Source organism: Malurus melanocephalus, unplaced genomic scaffold (assembly GCF_030028575.1).
Source record: "Malurus melanocephalus ecotype Western Australia unplaced genomic scaffold, MMel_1.1 scaffold_655, whole genome shotgun sequence".
NCBI lineage: Eukaryota > Metazoa > Chordata > Aves > Passeriformes > Maluridae > Malurus > Malurus melanocephalus.
This window is the reverse complement of record NW_026623887.1, coordinates 43,280-60,223: the sequence shown is the minus strand read 5'-3', so window position 1 is coordinate 60,223 and position 16,944 is coordinate 43,280. Positions and strand designations below refer to the sequence as shown.

Genomic DNA, 16,944 nt, shown 5'->3' with positions numbered 1-16,944 from the left:
AATGCTAATATAAGGATAAAATTATGAAATTTGTAGCTCAATATTTGTGATACAATATATTAAAGGGCTAAAGACATAATTTCTCAACAAGCAACTTCAGTGGCTTTTCAGGATATTGTCCTTGCCCCAGAAATCTTGCAGTCAAGTGAGAGTGCAGCTTACTATGCAACATTTTGCTCCAGCAAACCTGTACTGCAGTAAGTGTGAAAGTAGTACACAACWGTTAAACCATCTTGTTCTGCAAAGATTGGTATTAACTTTGTCAATAACCCTAACTGCAGACTTGCTTTGTCTAGGAACAGAACTAGCAAGTTGTACTTTACATTACATTTTTAGTAATTAAAATGGTCTTTACTTGTTAGTTTTCTCTGAATGAAAGAAGGCACCTTTAAAATGTGCATTAGTAGCTCAAGTAGTAATTTAATCTAGAGATGTTTGCTTAACAYAATGAGAGAATAGAAACATTTAGATTTGACTCAGACTAGTGAGGAAAATATAGTTAAGGATGTCTCTATTAAAATAAAATCTCACTACTTTGCCATATGAGGATTTCTTTTTTATTTAATACAGCCCACATATCAATCAGTATATCTAAACCTGTAGGTTACTTAGTTTTATGTTTCAAAAAAAATAATTGTAATTCAGCTGTTTTTTTTCAAATATAATTTTAGCAATATCATAGACATGCACAACCTGGATACTAAAATTYTTTGAGAACTCTGCTCTTATTCTAGCATGCTATAGTGCTTTTTGTTATATTGCAAGGTATGAATCATTACTACAGAGTTTTACAGAACTGTGTTATTGATGAAGCAAAGTCCTCAAGTAACCTCCTTCCCTTCGTTGGTATGGGCGTGGCTGATAATACCATATATAGATTAAGAAAAACTTTTAGGGTGTTGTGAAATTTCTCCTAAAATTATGGCTCTTTACCCCCAAGTCTTAGTGCCTCAGATAACCACTGATTAAAAGAAAAAGACAATGTGACAGCTGCAATGTATAGATATTATACATTATGTACACAGAGGATGAACTTTACTCAGCTGAGAGCAACTGTCAGTTTTAGAAGCAGAGATTAAAATTACTTTCTATCAATTTTCTCATACCTGTTGCAGTCATTTGCATTGCAATGAAGAAAGAGCTTTGTTAGGTTTTTATTTTTAAAATGGGAATATTTATAGGGATTTTAGTGCAAATTGACTTTTTCTTGTAGCAAAGACTTGCTGATGAGAGCAATCTGGTTAAAACAGATGCATTTTTCCACAGCATGCATCATATCCAAATGAAGGGAATGAGAATTAACTCATGTATCCTGGTGTTCACGATCTCCTTGCACTGGTTTGCAAAAGGTCACATTTATGTACTCTGAAATAGTTTTGTAGATGAGAAATGTTAGTAAAATGAAATTATTACTTTTACTTATCTCTTTTTCCCCAGTGTTAAAAAAGCTACCAGGACCTTTTTTTGTATTTTTATAYTTAACATGAATGAGCAATGCTGCAGCACTGGATGGATATTCTTTTCTGTATCTAACACCACTAGGGTGGTGTTTTCTTAATTTACAAAATTACCCTTGAAGAGTAACCAAAACCTATAGCTAGCACTAAGCATAGCAGTTCTGAATAGCAGAAATTACTTAAATGACTCCATTCTTGCCCTTGTTTCCTGCAGTGCCTGCCCAATTAGTTGCTGATCATGGTCAAGGTACTAGTTATGGTTTAAAAAGCTCTAAATGGCTCAGGATCTGGAAGTTTCCTTTACAGCTGTGTCTCAGAACAGACTGCCTGGCCTGTCTCTCCAGTCCAAACAGGATTGACAACACTTCCAGATCTTAGATCAGGCTTCTTTTTAGATATGAATTTATTATACAAACACTGACATTAATGGAAACATGGAACAGTGTATCCTCCTTCTCTCCAACAGGTTGTGAGCACTTGTTCTGGGATTTGCTGCATGTGCCATGCATCCCTCTCCATTTCTCCATCCAAGCCGGATAAACCATACCCCTCCTCCCCGCCCAGGTCCAGATATATCCAGGTTTCTGCCTTCAAAGGAGTTGTGGGATCTTCAGCACCTGTGATCTCTAAAAAGTCAGAGTTGTTGCTTCTATGATAGCGCCTTCACCTTCATGTTGCRGATGATGCACTCAGGCATTGGCCAAATTTCCAACGCAAACAGGATGAAATTCAAACTTGTTATGCAGACATTTGGGGAAAGTCAGAGTACATGTTTGTTTTATCAGCTACCCAATATTTCATATCAGAAAAAGGGCTGAGACAATTGCTATGTATTATCAGAACAAAGAAATAATATACTCTCAATGCAGAAAATTGCTGGTTTTCATTTTCAGGTTTTCTTACCTCAGCATGGCGACACAGATGATTAAGATAGGATACTTTTAGCAAGAACACAAAACTAGTCTTGAAAACATGAAACAGTACACCCAAAAAAATAAAAATATGTTAATGTAGTGACATATATTAACTCCAGRGTTTAACTGGTGTTAAGAAGATGTATCTAGTTTAAAAAACAAAACAGACAATAAGTTCCAATGTTTTGTTTCATTTGTAATTAATTTCTATTCCCTGTCTGTGCTGGAAAGCTGCCTTCTGCAATACCCCATGAATCACAGATACTACTGAACTCCACTATGTTGATATGCAACATTTCTGGTAGATAGCCATATCTATTGACTTTTTGTTTATTTTAATTTTTTTTTTAATGACATAACACCGAGGATACAAAGACCTACAATGACTAATAGGTACAATTCAAAAAGCTTATTAAATGGATTAACTACTGCCTTGCTCAAACTATCCTGAATGGTGACTGCAGATTTGATGATCCCTGTCATGAAAAGTTCTTAGTAATTATTTTTCTTTTTACAAGAAATGTGAATTATAAACAGCCTCTTACTTCTAACTACATTTTTTTAAAACCAAAAAAATAAATCCCACAATCCCCCAATCAACAGAATTAGTAAATACAGTACAGTTACCTGTCATGTTGCAGTAAACTTTCAAAGGTCCCAGTGCCCCACTGCCATCTGGATCTATCCAGTAGTAATTTGAAGTCTTGCCCAAGTGTTTGTATGCTTCACAAGAGAGTTCATAAATAGCTGAAATGAAATAAAACAGAACAMTAAAGATCTTCATAACCTGAAGAAAAAAAACATAATGACACCGAATTGATCCTATGCATCTATAGAGAAATAAACCTTTGACACTACAGCGATGTCACTGATGTTCACAGAAAACAAAACATCTTTTAAAAATTACAGAAGTGATTAAAAGCTTGAGGCATATAATTTCTTTTTTTTTTTCTTTTTTTTTTTTTTTTTTTTTTTTTTTTTTTTGTAATGCGAGAGAAAGAAAGAATAGGAAGAGAATTCTAACAGCTTGGGGAGATGGAGGAAAACCAAAATTTTCAAGAGTGTATTTAAACCATTTTTGAAAGTAAAGTTCATATCTTTGTTTATGGTCTCAGTTGAGTTTCTATCACTTCAACTGATACAACATATTTTTACCCTTAAGATTGTTTGTGAGAGATAACTCAAGCTCTTTTGGTGTTTCTCTGTGCAAATTTTGGAATTTTTCTTGTGTTATTACAACTCAGAATGACACTGAATTTCAAAACTATGAAATTTCTCTATTACATACATACAGAACTGATTCTCTGTTCCAGCAGGGTCTGAAGTGTCACAATATTTGCTGGAATAAATTTAAGTGATTTAGCAAGGGGTTTGTTTCAATTTTTCCTTGAATACTGAATTCTATTTCAAGTCATAAAATTGTTTGTCTAATTGGTTTATGATTAATAGAACAGAGGTAATAATAAGCATTATAGATAAAACTTTTCAAGTAAYTTCCGTATTAGAAATGTAGTCTTTGTACAAAATTATGTGTATTAAATATGAATAATTTTATGCTAAGAAAAAGTAGAACATAATTTATATAAATTTCTGTATATATATATATGTGCATATATATATAAATGCTGAGTTATATAAATATTTTCCTATGCAATACTTAATAAAAGGAATGTGTAATGTTGCTTTGTATTTTAAGGACCAGATGGCACAGCTTTATTGTTTGGAATCAATCAATCAGCTGCTAAAGAAATGAAATRTTTGTTTAACCAGGCTTCATATCCACTCTAAAAATTCATCTAATTTGTTGGCAATTCTTGCAAGCAATCTCCTTGCTAAGACTGGCTTTATTTCAAATGTCCATAAGGACGAGCTGTTTTGCTGGGCTTTGATGATGATGAGTGACTGAKCACACATACACTTTCAAAGGCCTCTAACCAAATATCAAGGCATGGGAAGGAAAGGGGAGCTAAAAAAATGAAATTTTGATGTGGCATGAATGCAAAGCTAAAGGCTACTTATCAATAATTTCCTTGTGATGTTACAAGAGAAAATTTCCTGGAAAGTTTTATGCATTCATTAGGGGATATAAAGTCAATTTTATACAAGTAGATGACACTTTAATTAAATTGTGCAACATTCTAAGCCATTTCCCTTTCTCCACAAAGGTCAACATATTCTTCCATTATCAAGGAGACTCTGTGTCTGTTTTCAGACACTTCATGCAGAATTCATAACCTATTTTGTTCAGAAGTATTTCCCTCACTCTCTACATGTTATCTAAACAAAATCATAATCCATCAATGTATAGTTGTTGTGATACTGAATGGTAAATTTTAATGGTGCACTACAGGTCAACTCAAGAAAATAAGAAATATTGTTTGTCATCCCGCTGAAGYTTTGTGTTTTCATTTTCTAAACTCCTTCAGGAGACCAGGGAGTTTTGTCTCCAGTAACCAGACCTTTGTGTAAGGACATATGACATTTTCATCCAAGTTTGTGTCTTTTGAGAACACAGGGCAATAGTTGTACAGAAATACAGCTGCAACTCAGAAAACAACCTTAAAGATTTTATATGGAAGTAATAATGTTTTTAAAGAAAACCAAAGGGCTTAAATACAACACCTTTTGGTTCTGAAATGGGAGAAAGTAGTACATAAGCATTAGTGTTAGAGCACAGAAAAGGCTGTTTTTAACGTCAGCTTCGTTAAACTTCAAAATTATGGTGAACACTAAACAATATAAACTAATTGTTTTTCAAACAAAGACAAGAGTGAGATATTCTAAACAAATGGAACTTGTGAAAAATGTTTTTATGAGTGCTYGGTAACTTTCTGGGACGTATTATGCATATGTATAGACTCCTAGAATTAAGGTTGGAAAAGATCTTTAATATCATCATGTCCAACATCAACCTATCACCATAACCATTTTCACTACTAAACATGTCCTCAGAGTCCTGAATCTACAGGTTTTGTTAATGAGTTCCAGGGATGATGACTCCACCACTTTCCTGGGTAGTCTCTTCCAATGCTTCACAACCATTTCTGTGACTCTAAACCCCCTCCCAGGACAACTTGAGGCCATTTATGTAGRCACACAAAGATCTTAAAAATGGGAATAAACAAAAATGAAAAGATAGGTTCCATTGCAGTGAGCAGTAACATAAATCACTCCACAGGAACACAGGAAGACAATGAAGGGACAAGTGATTTTCATATAATGACAAAATAACCAGTAACCGAGGTGCGATAGGAATATCAGTCATGTTCTGGGGTATGAAGACGGTGATAGAAATATTTTGTTGACATTGGATGGCAAAGGGTAGCCACTTACATAAACAAAAGAACAGAAGCAGCAAGTACCAGGTAGAAGGCAACTCTGAAGGGGAGGAAAGTAAGGAATGATACCACGATGTCAAAGTAGATGATGACATAGAAAGGAAGACAGCACAGGATCACCTTATAAGCCACTACTTCCTTTTGTAAATGTTACACAAAAAGATCAGTAGTGTAAGGCAGAARGAGAACAGGTAAAAATAGAAATTAGGAAACTCAAAGAAAACCTAAAGTAGATGAAAGGACAAAAATTTAAGGAAAGTAATTTTGGAAGCCACACAAGCACACCAAAACAAAGAAAACAAAAACAGAGTACAAGGAAGAGACCATGACAGAAGCAAAACAACTTAAATGATAAAACTAATAAAAGTTACAATAAAAAAGAAAAAACCTAACTGAGCTAAGAAAAGTAAGCAAAATACAAGAACTGGACGTAAAGTTTACAGTGTCCACATATGAATTAGGAGAAATGGTTTCATATACCCACATAAAGAGGCAGAAGGAGAGAGGGAAGGGCTTTGTAGTGCTGATTTTGTCTGGAAGATAGGAAAGGAAAAAAAAAAAAAAAAAAAAAAAAAAAAAAAAAAAAAAAAAAAAAAAAACACTGGAAGAACTAAGGACATAAGGGCAATAGATTTTGGCTTTACAAGCTAGTAGAAGTGAAATGCCAAAATGTATATTTGCTTTCTTGGTAGCTAGTCCAAACACAAAACWCATGCAGTCTTAAGGGATTTCAGAACAGCATTAAACTTCAAAATCTTCCAAGCTAAATGCAATATTCACAGGCATCCTGACGTCCAGATCAGCTATTTCTAGCATAATAAATTCAGCTGTTGATTTGTTAGGGTTTTTTAAAGGTCACTTATATTCTTTCTGAGGAGAATGGGAGGGAAAAGACCCCTCCTTACAAACTGCTTCTTCACCCTTTACATGCTTTCGTGATGCATCAAAAAAATTGTCCACAAGCCACAAAAGGGGAAAACCTGGTCAGAGCAGTGACCCAAGGTCTTAGAGTCAGGAAAAAGTGGGCACAGAAAGAAYGAGAAAGAGAAGAGCACCAAAAAAATGCAATAGCATTTCTAAAGTTTAGTCTCCTGAGTAATACAGATCAAACTGAGACCACCTTTATTTTATGATAAAATTTGAAAAGATTTTTCTGTGTTCTAAACATGAAAATATAAAAGTATTAAAACTAAAAACACACCCAAAAATTTGCTATAAATTTTRGTATGATGCATCAATCTTCTCTAAGCTTCTTACTCTAGGCAGAAAATCCTGTAATTTTAATTAGCTATCAAATGCAACCATGACTGCATTTTGAAGTTCACCACTGACTAAGCTAACATTCACAACASTGGATTTGAGCAAGCATGGCTTGAGGCGAAAAGTGTCTTTTTTTAGAAAAGCTTGATTAGGTAAGCAGGATAAGGGAGAACAGCCTAGGTGAAACAAATACTCACAACCCTTGWAGCTACACAAACTTTAAGAGCATTTTCATTGCTGCATTTCTTCATGYGTTCTGAACACCAAGAGGGGGGTGYTGAGGAGGATAACCCTAATTTCCAAGTTTTTAGCATCCTCTATTTTAAACATTAGAGGGAAAGCAAATAGTTGAGAAAAGAGTTTACAGAACACTTTTTTTACAAACATTTCGACAGTTTGTCAAAAGTTGGAAAGAATCAACACCTCCTAGATTTCAGTGGCTCTTAACTGATTGAGGGAAGCAGATGTTATCACTCCTGCTTTGCTTTCTGACAGTTGTAAAGATCAAGGGATAGTCATCCTGCACAGGTGGCACAGCTGCTGGCTATCTCTGAAAAGCAGGATAGCTGAATGACAAAAAGGGTTTAGAAACTCTGTGGCCCTATATGATGTTCCCATAAAATTTCATTATCACCTTGGTGAACTATAGTTTTTCCGTCACCATAYGAAGAGGCAGCTTTAATTTTAGGGCTGACAAACAGCCTCCTTTTACAAGTGCAAAGCTCATTATAAATAGATTACCTGGCATGACAGCCTGCACTGTGTGGCTCGATGAACGTGTTACAATATGTTTTGTTTCTGTCAGTGGATGTGGTTGCTGCAGGGAGTAAACTCCTTTAAACACCTGCTAATATGGCAATAAATCTCAGCTCTACATATAGCAAAGGCCTAGATACAGAAAAATGGATGGAATTAAAGGACAGCAAAAGTGACAAAAAGAGGCAATGCATCAGGTCCACAAAGTCCAGCTATGTCTCTCCAGCACTTTCAACTTCTTGGAAAAATATTGAAAGCTAGATAGTCTGTGAGGTGCTTGGGTTTATGTCACTCAAACTGGTTTTAACTCTAGARCCCTGAGAGGGCTGAAAGCACAAACATACAAAGAAGGAGGAAAAAGCTCCAAGCTTACTCRAGAAATAGCTGCACTTTGAAATATCATACCTGAAGTTTATTTTAAAAGAATAAAATAASATTTGTTGCTTTGTTATAATATAAATTCAGAAGATAATTGGAAAGTGGAAAGTGTTAAGAAATAAATTTTTATACAACAATRTATGTACATGGTAATCTCCTGCTCTGTCAGCAGCATTTTCTCTGTGCAGATCTGCATTAAACCTATACTCACCCCTTACTCATTCCAATGTTATATGGTGGATAGATGATGTCTTAGAATTCTTTTAAAATAGGTAAAGAGAACTATATATTTCACCACAGTCAAAGCAAGATAYATAGGAGAGAAAAAAATACCTTTCTGTATTTTGACAGAAAGAACACACAAAGCTGCTGGGCTTCTGTACAACCTCAAGTATATTAAAAAGTTTTTTWAAAGCTCCACAAAAAGCCAACATGATGCAGCACTACTTCAATGTTCTTGTTATTCTTTAGGACAATGTCTGCAAAAAAAAGAAACCTTATGTCTGCCAGTTCTTTGAAGTCTGGAAATAAAAATTCTGGAGTTTGGAACTCACAATGTCTAAGAACAGGAAAAGTAAAACAAAGTGAAAAAAATCAGTCATCAGTTATAGTTAACTTAGAATAGGCATATGTGCTATTAAGTCTGACAAAAGTGTGAGTAAGTATTTATTTATACATCTCAGACTGTGAGAAGTAACCCTTTCATATATGACTTTGGGATGAAATGTTTTCTGATGCAACTTTTACCAGGTCCACAAATGTTAGGTGTGCTCTCGTTCATTTGCTGTTGGAAAATAAAACAGGGTTGGAAACTTCTGCTGAGTATTCCTGGGTTTGCCCTCTCTACTTGTTTTTAGGCTGCCAGTATACAGAAGCTCACAACACCTTCAGCTATGAGAGCTGAAGGCAAAAATTAATTACAAATCAAAACCCAAGGAGACTCACCCACCATCAGCATCTAAAAAACCTCATCAGTCAAACAGGAACAGATGAAGCAAACTAAAGCTGAGGAAGAAAACATCCCCATTGCATGTGCATCTAAAATTCTTTGAGCTATTTCARCACACTTCTACTTATCACTCTAAGTGTATGCACATTCATTTAAAAAAAGATTTCCAAAACATTAAAAACACCTAACACAGTCTGATCCTGCACAGAGAAGATTCTAAGGTAGCCAAGACCTCTGTTTTAGGATTTTTTTCTTGTTATTTTTACTTATTACACCATAATCTTAATGTTAAAAAAAAAAGAAACAACTGGTTTACTTTCTGCATACTGCCAGGGGCCCCTTTTAAAAAGCCCTTCTTGATTTGAAAATATCTTGAAAATATTTGCTAAAATAACATCTTCCCCTAAACAAAAAGTGATAGTGAAGAATAAGAAAAATTCTTGACTAGAAAAAAAAAATTGTCWCACAATGCCAACAGTAGCTCTTCAAGCTAAATTTATGATGGACTCTTAGAAAGAGCAAGTCCTGCAGGACCAGAAGGTGGATAACCACAAACTTCACCACTAAATACCAGGTATTTGAAGCTAGGATGGTCTTTGATGAGGAAAAGCAGAGGAAACAGCTCTTTCAGTGAAATTCAGGCCTCTAGTAAGACAAAGATGTAAGACCTGCAAGGCTCCTGGCCCCCACAATRCAGAAGCAGCTGTGGCTGCTCACAGGGTGCTCACCTGGACAGGGCAGAGCAGCAGGAATATGCCAGCACACTCAGCTGGCTGCAGCACTGAGTTTCTGTGCCCAGGCTGTGGGCACTTGGAAACTGCACCTGGATGTGTCAGCAAATGCAGTGAAGTTCCTGTTCAGAAAGAAAACTAAACTGACCTTCTCAATGAGCTGAAGCTTTATGCACATCCTAAATGGGGTGTGTACATAAATGACACAGAAAMAGATTAATTTTAATTAATTTTAATGTCTGAAATGGATTGACGGTGATGTCTAAGGGAATTCCAGAATTTTTTTCTGGAGACAGTTCTGGAGAGGCAGTTACAGCCCATTCAGTTACAAATGACTTTGCAGGTAAAGAGCAAGGAATAAGGAAATGTCCAAATGTGACACGCCCTTGCCAATGCAACATCACTCCATTACTAAAGATCGTGGGAAACAGAAATCCTGCTTTTCCTGACTTCATGTATAACTGAAAATTTGAGTAAATGAAAACCTCTAAAGCCCTAAGAGTAAGACTTACAATTTGTGTGCTCATGTTGAATCTGCAAGAATACTAATTTTACTCTGTTGTTAAAGAAATGTTGCTATACACAACAGCTGCTTAGCAAAAATTGCATTTTTAACATATAATTGTCATTAAGTAACTGGTAAATTTTGTTTACCAAATTAAAATTTTGTAMATTTTACTGTGTATATAAGAATTGGAGAAAGTTGGAAGGTACTATGAACAAGCCCACCACATCACAGTTGTATATGACATGTCACATGTTTTACCCACTGATTTTTCCAGTTCCAGCAAAACCTAGATCAAGCATTCTCAGCTATGACTAGGTCATCTCCTCAGCCAGAAGTTGAACTGAGCTCCTGCAGTCCGAGAAGTAGAAGCAAAAACAAACCCTGTCATCTTCAAATACCTTCCCAGTGAAACTGAGATTTTTTTTTTCTGGGTTGCCATCATTTTAGAGGCCCTTGGTTTACTCTCACAGCTAGCTAAGAGAAGCACATGAATTCTAAGAGCTCAAAGCTTCATCCTTTCACTCTCCCCACGTGAGATTACATGAGGTTACACACCACACAACTATTTTACTCRTGACAGTTCACATACAAGCTAATTTAAAACCCAAGGGTTCAATTTTCTTACCCTCAACATCACATTACATAAATACTCCATTATTCCAGAAGGTTATTCCTGGAAAAGTTGGTTCAATTACTTAAATTATATTTGAAGAAATCAGTGCTGAAATAAAAAGCAGAATCCTTTTTGTGGTCAAAATTAGTACAACAACAGAATCCCATGGCTGTGGTGAACCCCAAAAATAATCTAATCCACATCCCAAAAAAAGCTCAGTAAAATCATTCATGACCTGGTCCTGCTTAAAATTATGTAAATCCTTGTTACAGCAAGGCAGCCCAGAGCTCACCAGCCCTTCATCAGCAGCATTTGTCCCACTCATTACATTTTGGGGCTGTTCTGCTGCAATTTAAACTCATCACTTCTCTTTCAATTCACAATTAATTTGGTGGATAAGTTAATGCAGCCAACTTTTGTCTGTTTGAAGACATGAATCTCTACATTAAAATGGCCACATTTGTTCATTTTGACCACTGGTTGTGTTTTCTGGATGCTGGATTATTCTCTCTCTTCCCTGTGCTCTCCAATTTTTTCATGATGCTCAGCATACAAAAGCAGAAAATTACCAGCACACCCAGATTAATTCGCACATTCCACATGTTATGCTTCTGTTAATTCATCCCTAAACAATGTTTTCTTTATTCACAGAATCGTAAGCAATGAACTACAAGGTAAATCAGCCATCAACATGTCCTGCTTCTACAAAATGGAATAAAACATATCTAAACACAAATCAGCAGTTGTCAAACAATGATTGCTTCTACAATTGGTTAACCCCTCCTAAGCATAGTCCTTACCAAGGCTCAGTTGCTTTGCAACCCAAAATCCCTAAATAGCCTCCCAAAGGAAAAACTTATATTTTTTATATATACATAAACTATATACACATWAATAATATTATATATACATATGTRTATATATATATTGTGTATATACAATGTGCTCTACAAATAAAAATATTGTATAGATAGCATAATTATTTTTTTGTAATTGATGGGGGATAGCATAATTATTTTTTTTTAATTTCTGTCTATGGCTGCACTGGCTCTCATRCCACTCAAATTTYCCAACAGCAGAGCTCTTTCATGACYGAGCATAAGCCTTCTTCACACTGCCATTGATCTAGTCTTTAACCTTTTAAAAGCTTCTATATTTTCCTCACACTCTCCTTCTGCCTTCTACTGTGAGCTAATGAACTTAAAAAGTGCTCTCATCATTAGCACAATATGCAATTTTGCCTCATAGAAATAGAAAGGAAATTAAAAAGCAATAAAAATAAGAAGTATGGAACTTCGCAGATTTTGTGTCAAGTTTACTCTAGGCTCCGTTATGTCAGTGATAAACATTACAATTACTGTTGTGGCAAAAGAGAGAACAAAATAGGGGCTTTGCCATCAGAATGAAAAAGAGAGCACAGGTTTGTTTGCCACTGGGGTACTAAAGAAAATTACTGCTATAGGGGAGAAAACTGGAATTTGAGCTACTACACGGTGGCTCAGCTCAGGATTTTCTACGAATACAGACAAAAAGCCATCCCATTTATGGCAAAATGAAAGGTGCTTCTGTTTTTCTGTTTCTCTCTCAACTTTGTTCTTTGCTTTGGGCTCAGGGTTGGGGGGGGGGGGGTGGCAGAGAGAAATTCATTAAAATCTAAACGGCTGAACCAAAATGGATTTTAAAACAAATTTAGCAGTGATTTTAAATTACAAGCCATAGATTAGGCAATTAGCATCTTTGTAACAGTGTCAGCCTACAGACATCACAAGAAAGTACAATTAGACACCAATTTTTAACAAGGTGCTTTTGTGAATTAAGTCATCCAAGGATACACAAACACAAAAACCACAACTTACCAACAAAAAAAAAAAATCCCAAAAAACCAAAACAGAGTGTGGGTTTTGGGACTGAACAAAACACCATTCATGGTACAAAGATTTGAAAGGGAGAACTTTAAATCATGTCAAACATCTCCATGTAAGGCACCMTTTTATTTTATTTTAAATCTGGTTAGTGTTGCAAATTTGTGAAGCTGTAATTAATTTCTGGGCCCTGAATCTGAGACGGAAGACTGCTAGAGAAACTCAGATATTCACTGTGCTTGTGCTGGTCTTACACTGGGCCCAGCCAGAGAAAGCTTCAGAGCTGCCTGGAGAYCATTTGAGTCTCCTCCAGCTGGGAGGTAACAGGAACATTGCCAATATCATCTTGGTCCCGACTTCTTCCTATCCCTCTCTTCCATGCAAAAGGCTTCAAGGTTGGTATAAAAACAAATTTTGAAAAATCCATACCCCTAAAGAAAAAAAAAAATCCTTAAAATCTCACTTCCTTTGTATTGCCAGGGTAWTGGAAAGGAGAAGAGACAAGGTACAAGCCCGGATTTACAATTTCCCAGCTGTGTAATACAAATCCTTGGTTACTCTCCACAGTGAACACAGATACACAAGTGAAAACCTCAGCAAATTGTACAAGGGCCAAAGCAGAGGAGATAACTCCAGTAAAGTCAGGTCAAAGACACAGATTATCTGGAATCTTATTTTAACACAAGATATCTGTAAGGGCTACAAATAGCAGACACCAATAAATCAAAGTRTTCTCCCTCACTAAATGTATTCTGGTTCTTTACTGCCATGGATCTCAGAGCATTTGATCTCTCTTCAGACCTGAACTTCATAATTAGTGTTAAACAATGCTCAGATGAACATGGAGATATTCTCATTACACAGCTTTGAAAGAGTCTGTAGCGCCAGTTTTTGTTTATTCACAGCTATTAGTATTCCCAAAATCCATTACTCCCATGTTCATTTATAATGCAAYCCAGTTTTCTTCTTACCAGCCTCCACAGCTGTTGTAATTGTCATCCTTTTCTGCCTCTTTCCTTCCTTTTCCACACTCCAGATCCCTAATTATTTTTATATTTTACCAGCAATCCTTTGAAGGAAAATATGGTACCTTTCTTGGCTGTACTYACTGAATACAAGATATACTTGAGTCAAACTTCAAATTATTTCAAAAAGATCCCAAACAAACTGACAGCTGGTCAAATAAAATAAGATTTCTTAAAAATCTCAATTTAAAAACTTATATTTGAAAGAACCCCCAAACACTAATCCACCGTCCTAACTTACAAAACCACTGCTATACACACAGACTGACAGACATCTAAATGAACGGTGGGTTTTTCAGAGGAGCTGAGCACCTATTTTCACCAACAGAAAAGAACTAAAATATTATGAAAACAAAAGCTCATATCAGCACTCACATTATCTCAATCAAAATGTCCTCTATCAACATGACACCAATTTAGAGGGAATGCATCATGTTTGTCATTTCCATTAATCACCAAGCAACTTGCAGTGCCAACAAAATTCAACCTTTTAACTGACATAAAAATATCAGCAGAAACATCTGCTCCCTGTCCCTTCTTTCCATGCTTTCTCTCCAATGCTTTCAAATGGGAATGACTGAATGACTGCGTCCTGGCAAATTACTAGAAATCATTTTTACATCTTTTTCACATAATGGATGAGCTGTGAAATTGGTAAGATRTTAAATGCGTACCTTGGGAGTTGCCCTGGTTGGCACACACTCTTATTTTGTCAGTATCTGTTTCAATAGCAGCACTGCAGACTATTAATTTAGATTATTTACTGAGGGGATGAGAATAAGGAGCAAATGTCAGGCTCTGAGAAAAAACACCCATCAGCACACTTACAGAGGAGCTCAGAGAACCAATGGCAGAGTAGAGGCTGGAATAACACCCTGGGCKGCTCCCAAATCCACCACAGGAGCCATCAGACCATTCAAGGCCCATCTGCACCAGCCCAGAAAGGGATCTAAGTCAAGGATGCACACAAGTGACAAACACCCAGCCTGGGGCAGTCACAGRCCAGCCTCAGCTCCAGAGGGTGGGCATGGAGCCCATCAACATGAGTGCCTGGCAGCAGCTCCCAARACCTTTCAGACTAAGGGAGTTGCTGCTTTGGAGGCAGACACATCATGGGATGCATCCAAAACATAGTTCAGGCTTGCACACGATTTATAGGATATTTAGGGACGGAACTAAAGGCAGGAAAAGGGAGGGGGCTAGGCAATTTGGAGGAGGGAAAAAGGAGGAAAAATAAAAGAGGGGTAAGTACAAATAGTGGTGTGGTAAGTATGCTTTCCTGGTTGCATCCTGCAGCTGATCAGCACAGTCCATTCTGCTTTCTTATTAAATTCCTTTTCAAACCTTTCCTGGGCATGGTGCTCCTGGAGTGCATACACTCCATGTGTGCGAGTATGTGGCTGTGAAGACTGAGTGAAAAGGAAAATAATCAGAGCAATGGTTAGAGAAASAATGATGAAAGGAGGAAACAAACTGTTAAGGCTGTTAGGAAACCACAACAAAATTGAAAAACCTTAAAATGGGGAAAACAGAGGAGGGTTTGAAAAAGAGAGGCAGAGTTAAGAATTTCAGAAAGACATATAGAGTTAAGAATTTCAGAAAGATATAGCAAGTTCTTGTAGCTCAGTTAGGCTGAGCATGAATCTGAGAAATGTAGTGATATCTGTAGTGCTCTGAAGTAGCAGTCAAAAATATAAAGAAAAAAAAGGCACAAACAACACATTATGTTTTCTTCTCTGTTTTAGAACATCTGTTAGTGCCTTCTGAACTTAAAAGTATACTGAAAATGTTTCGCATTAAATACAGCAACCACAGACATAAGTAAATTAAGTTTTCTACACAAGTGGTTAGGCCATTAGGAAATAGGGGTGGGATAAGAGAGCTGGTGTAAAAGCTGCATAGGGATACATGGACTTAAAAATTTTCAAAATGAGAGTTAAAGAAAGACTATGCTTCCAGTAAAATAAAATTAATGCTGTTAGATATACAGGTAAGTACATGTAAGTAGTATAGTTAAGAACTGTATTGAGAAAATAAGTAACTACAAACTAAATCAATACATTTCAGTAGTTTTACTAATATTAGCAAACTGTATTTGTATGTATGAAACAGCAGCATTTTCCATGCTTTTGTAAAATTAGCCAAAGATTAACATAGAGGATTCCTCAGGCTTCAGTGAAATAGTTAAAGAATTCCAGTAACCTGTCATGACCTCTACTAAGATTGTTGTCTAGCCAAGATAACTATTGGCTAGCCTACCTAAGCTGAAATTTTAAAGCAATAGTTATGAAACATGACTGATACCGAACACCTACCTTTGACAACAGATTTTAGTCCTAAAACTTTCCCTCCTTTATCTGCTATTACAGCACTTTGGGAAGGAGAATAAAACTTAAAACCCCTCCAGAGTAAAATTACAAAGAAATATGACAGTTCTTGCCCCTAAGTGAAAAGGGTTAAAGTGGAGAATTACTAAAGAAGGCATATACAACTGCCAAAAATTTATGCTGCAGTATAGTGAAAAAAAATATTACAATGATGTTTGAGAAACGTAGTGTCCATAAACAAGAACCAAACGGAATCAAAACCCCCCCACCATCTGGAATGCATATCATTCATAGGGAAGGATCATAAAAGAACTGATAATAATTATTTTCTATACTTATTTACTGCAGGAGCCATACACTTAMTAGAGATAAACATTGTTATACTAGTTATTAAGACAAATTATAGAGTAGAATGCACAAGAAGTATCTCAGGGTTCCACTCCATTTAATTAAATTTTTTTTTTCTCAATCCACAGTCTTATGAGATTGATGATACTGCYTTCAACACATGGGAAAATTAATTGCAAAAGTAGAATTTATCAAATTTTTCTGCTCTAGGTGATGTACATAGCARCATTACAAACTCTGGATAATGTTGGGTTATACATTGGTACATAATATCTTTTACTAGCAAGCATAATTATACTCACTATTCTCCTATTTTGAATTACAAAAAAAAAAAAAAACCTTTTTCAAAACGATTTCATGTGGACAGATAAAAATACGTCTGCATGCATATCTGAAGAAGGTCTCATTGCTTTGACTATGGTACAGTCTTTAACAGTTGCTATTCGCATTAACTTCATTCTYTCACATCTGAGAAAAC

At 35.9% G+C, this 16,944-nt stretch overlaps 1 protein-coding gene across 1 annotated transcript in view; it reads right to left on the bottom strand.

Annotated features, from left to right (window-relative positions):
- Window positions 1-16,944, bottom strand: part of LOC130583991 (contactin-associated protein-like 2) — a gene marked incomplete at both ends in the record, with an annotated part of 278,907 nt that overhangs the window by 253,280 nt on the left and 8,683 nt on the right. Inside the window, one exon of the mRNA XM_057383713.1 lies at window positions 2,999-3,118. Coding sequence (XP_057239696.1) covers window positions 2,999-3,118 — 120 coding nt within the window. The remainder of the gene's footprint in view (window positions 1-2,998; window positions 3,119-16,944) is intronic.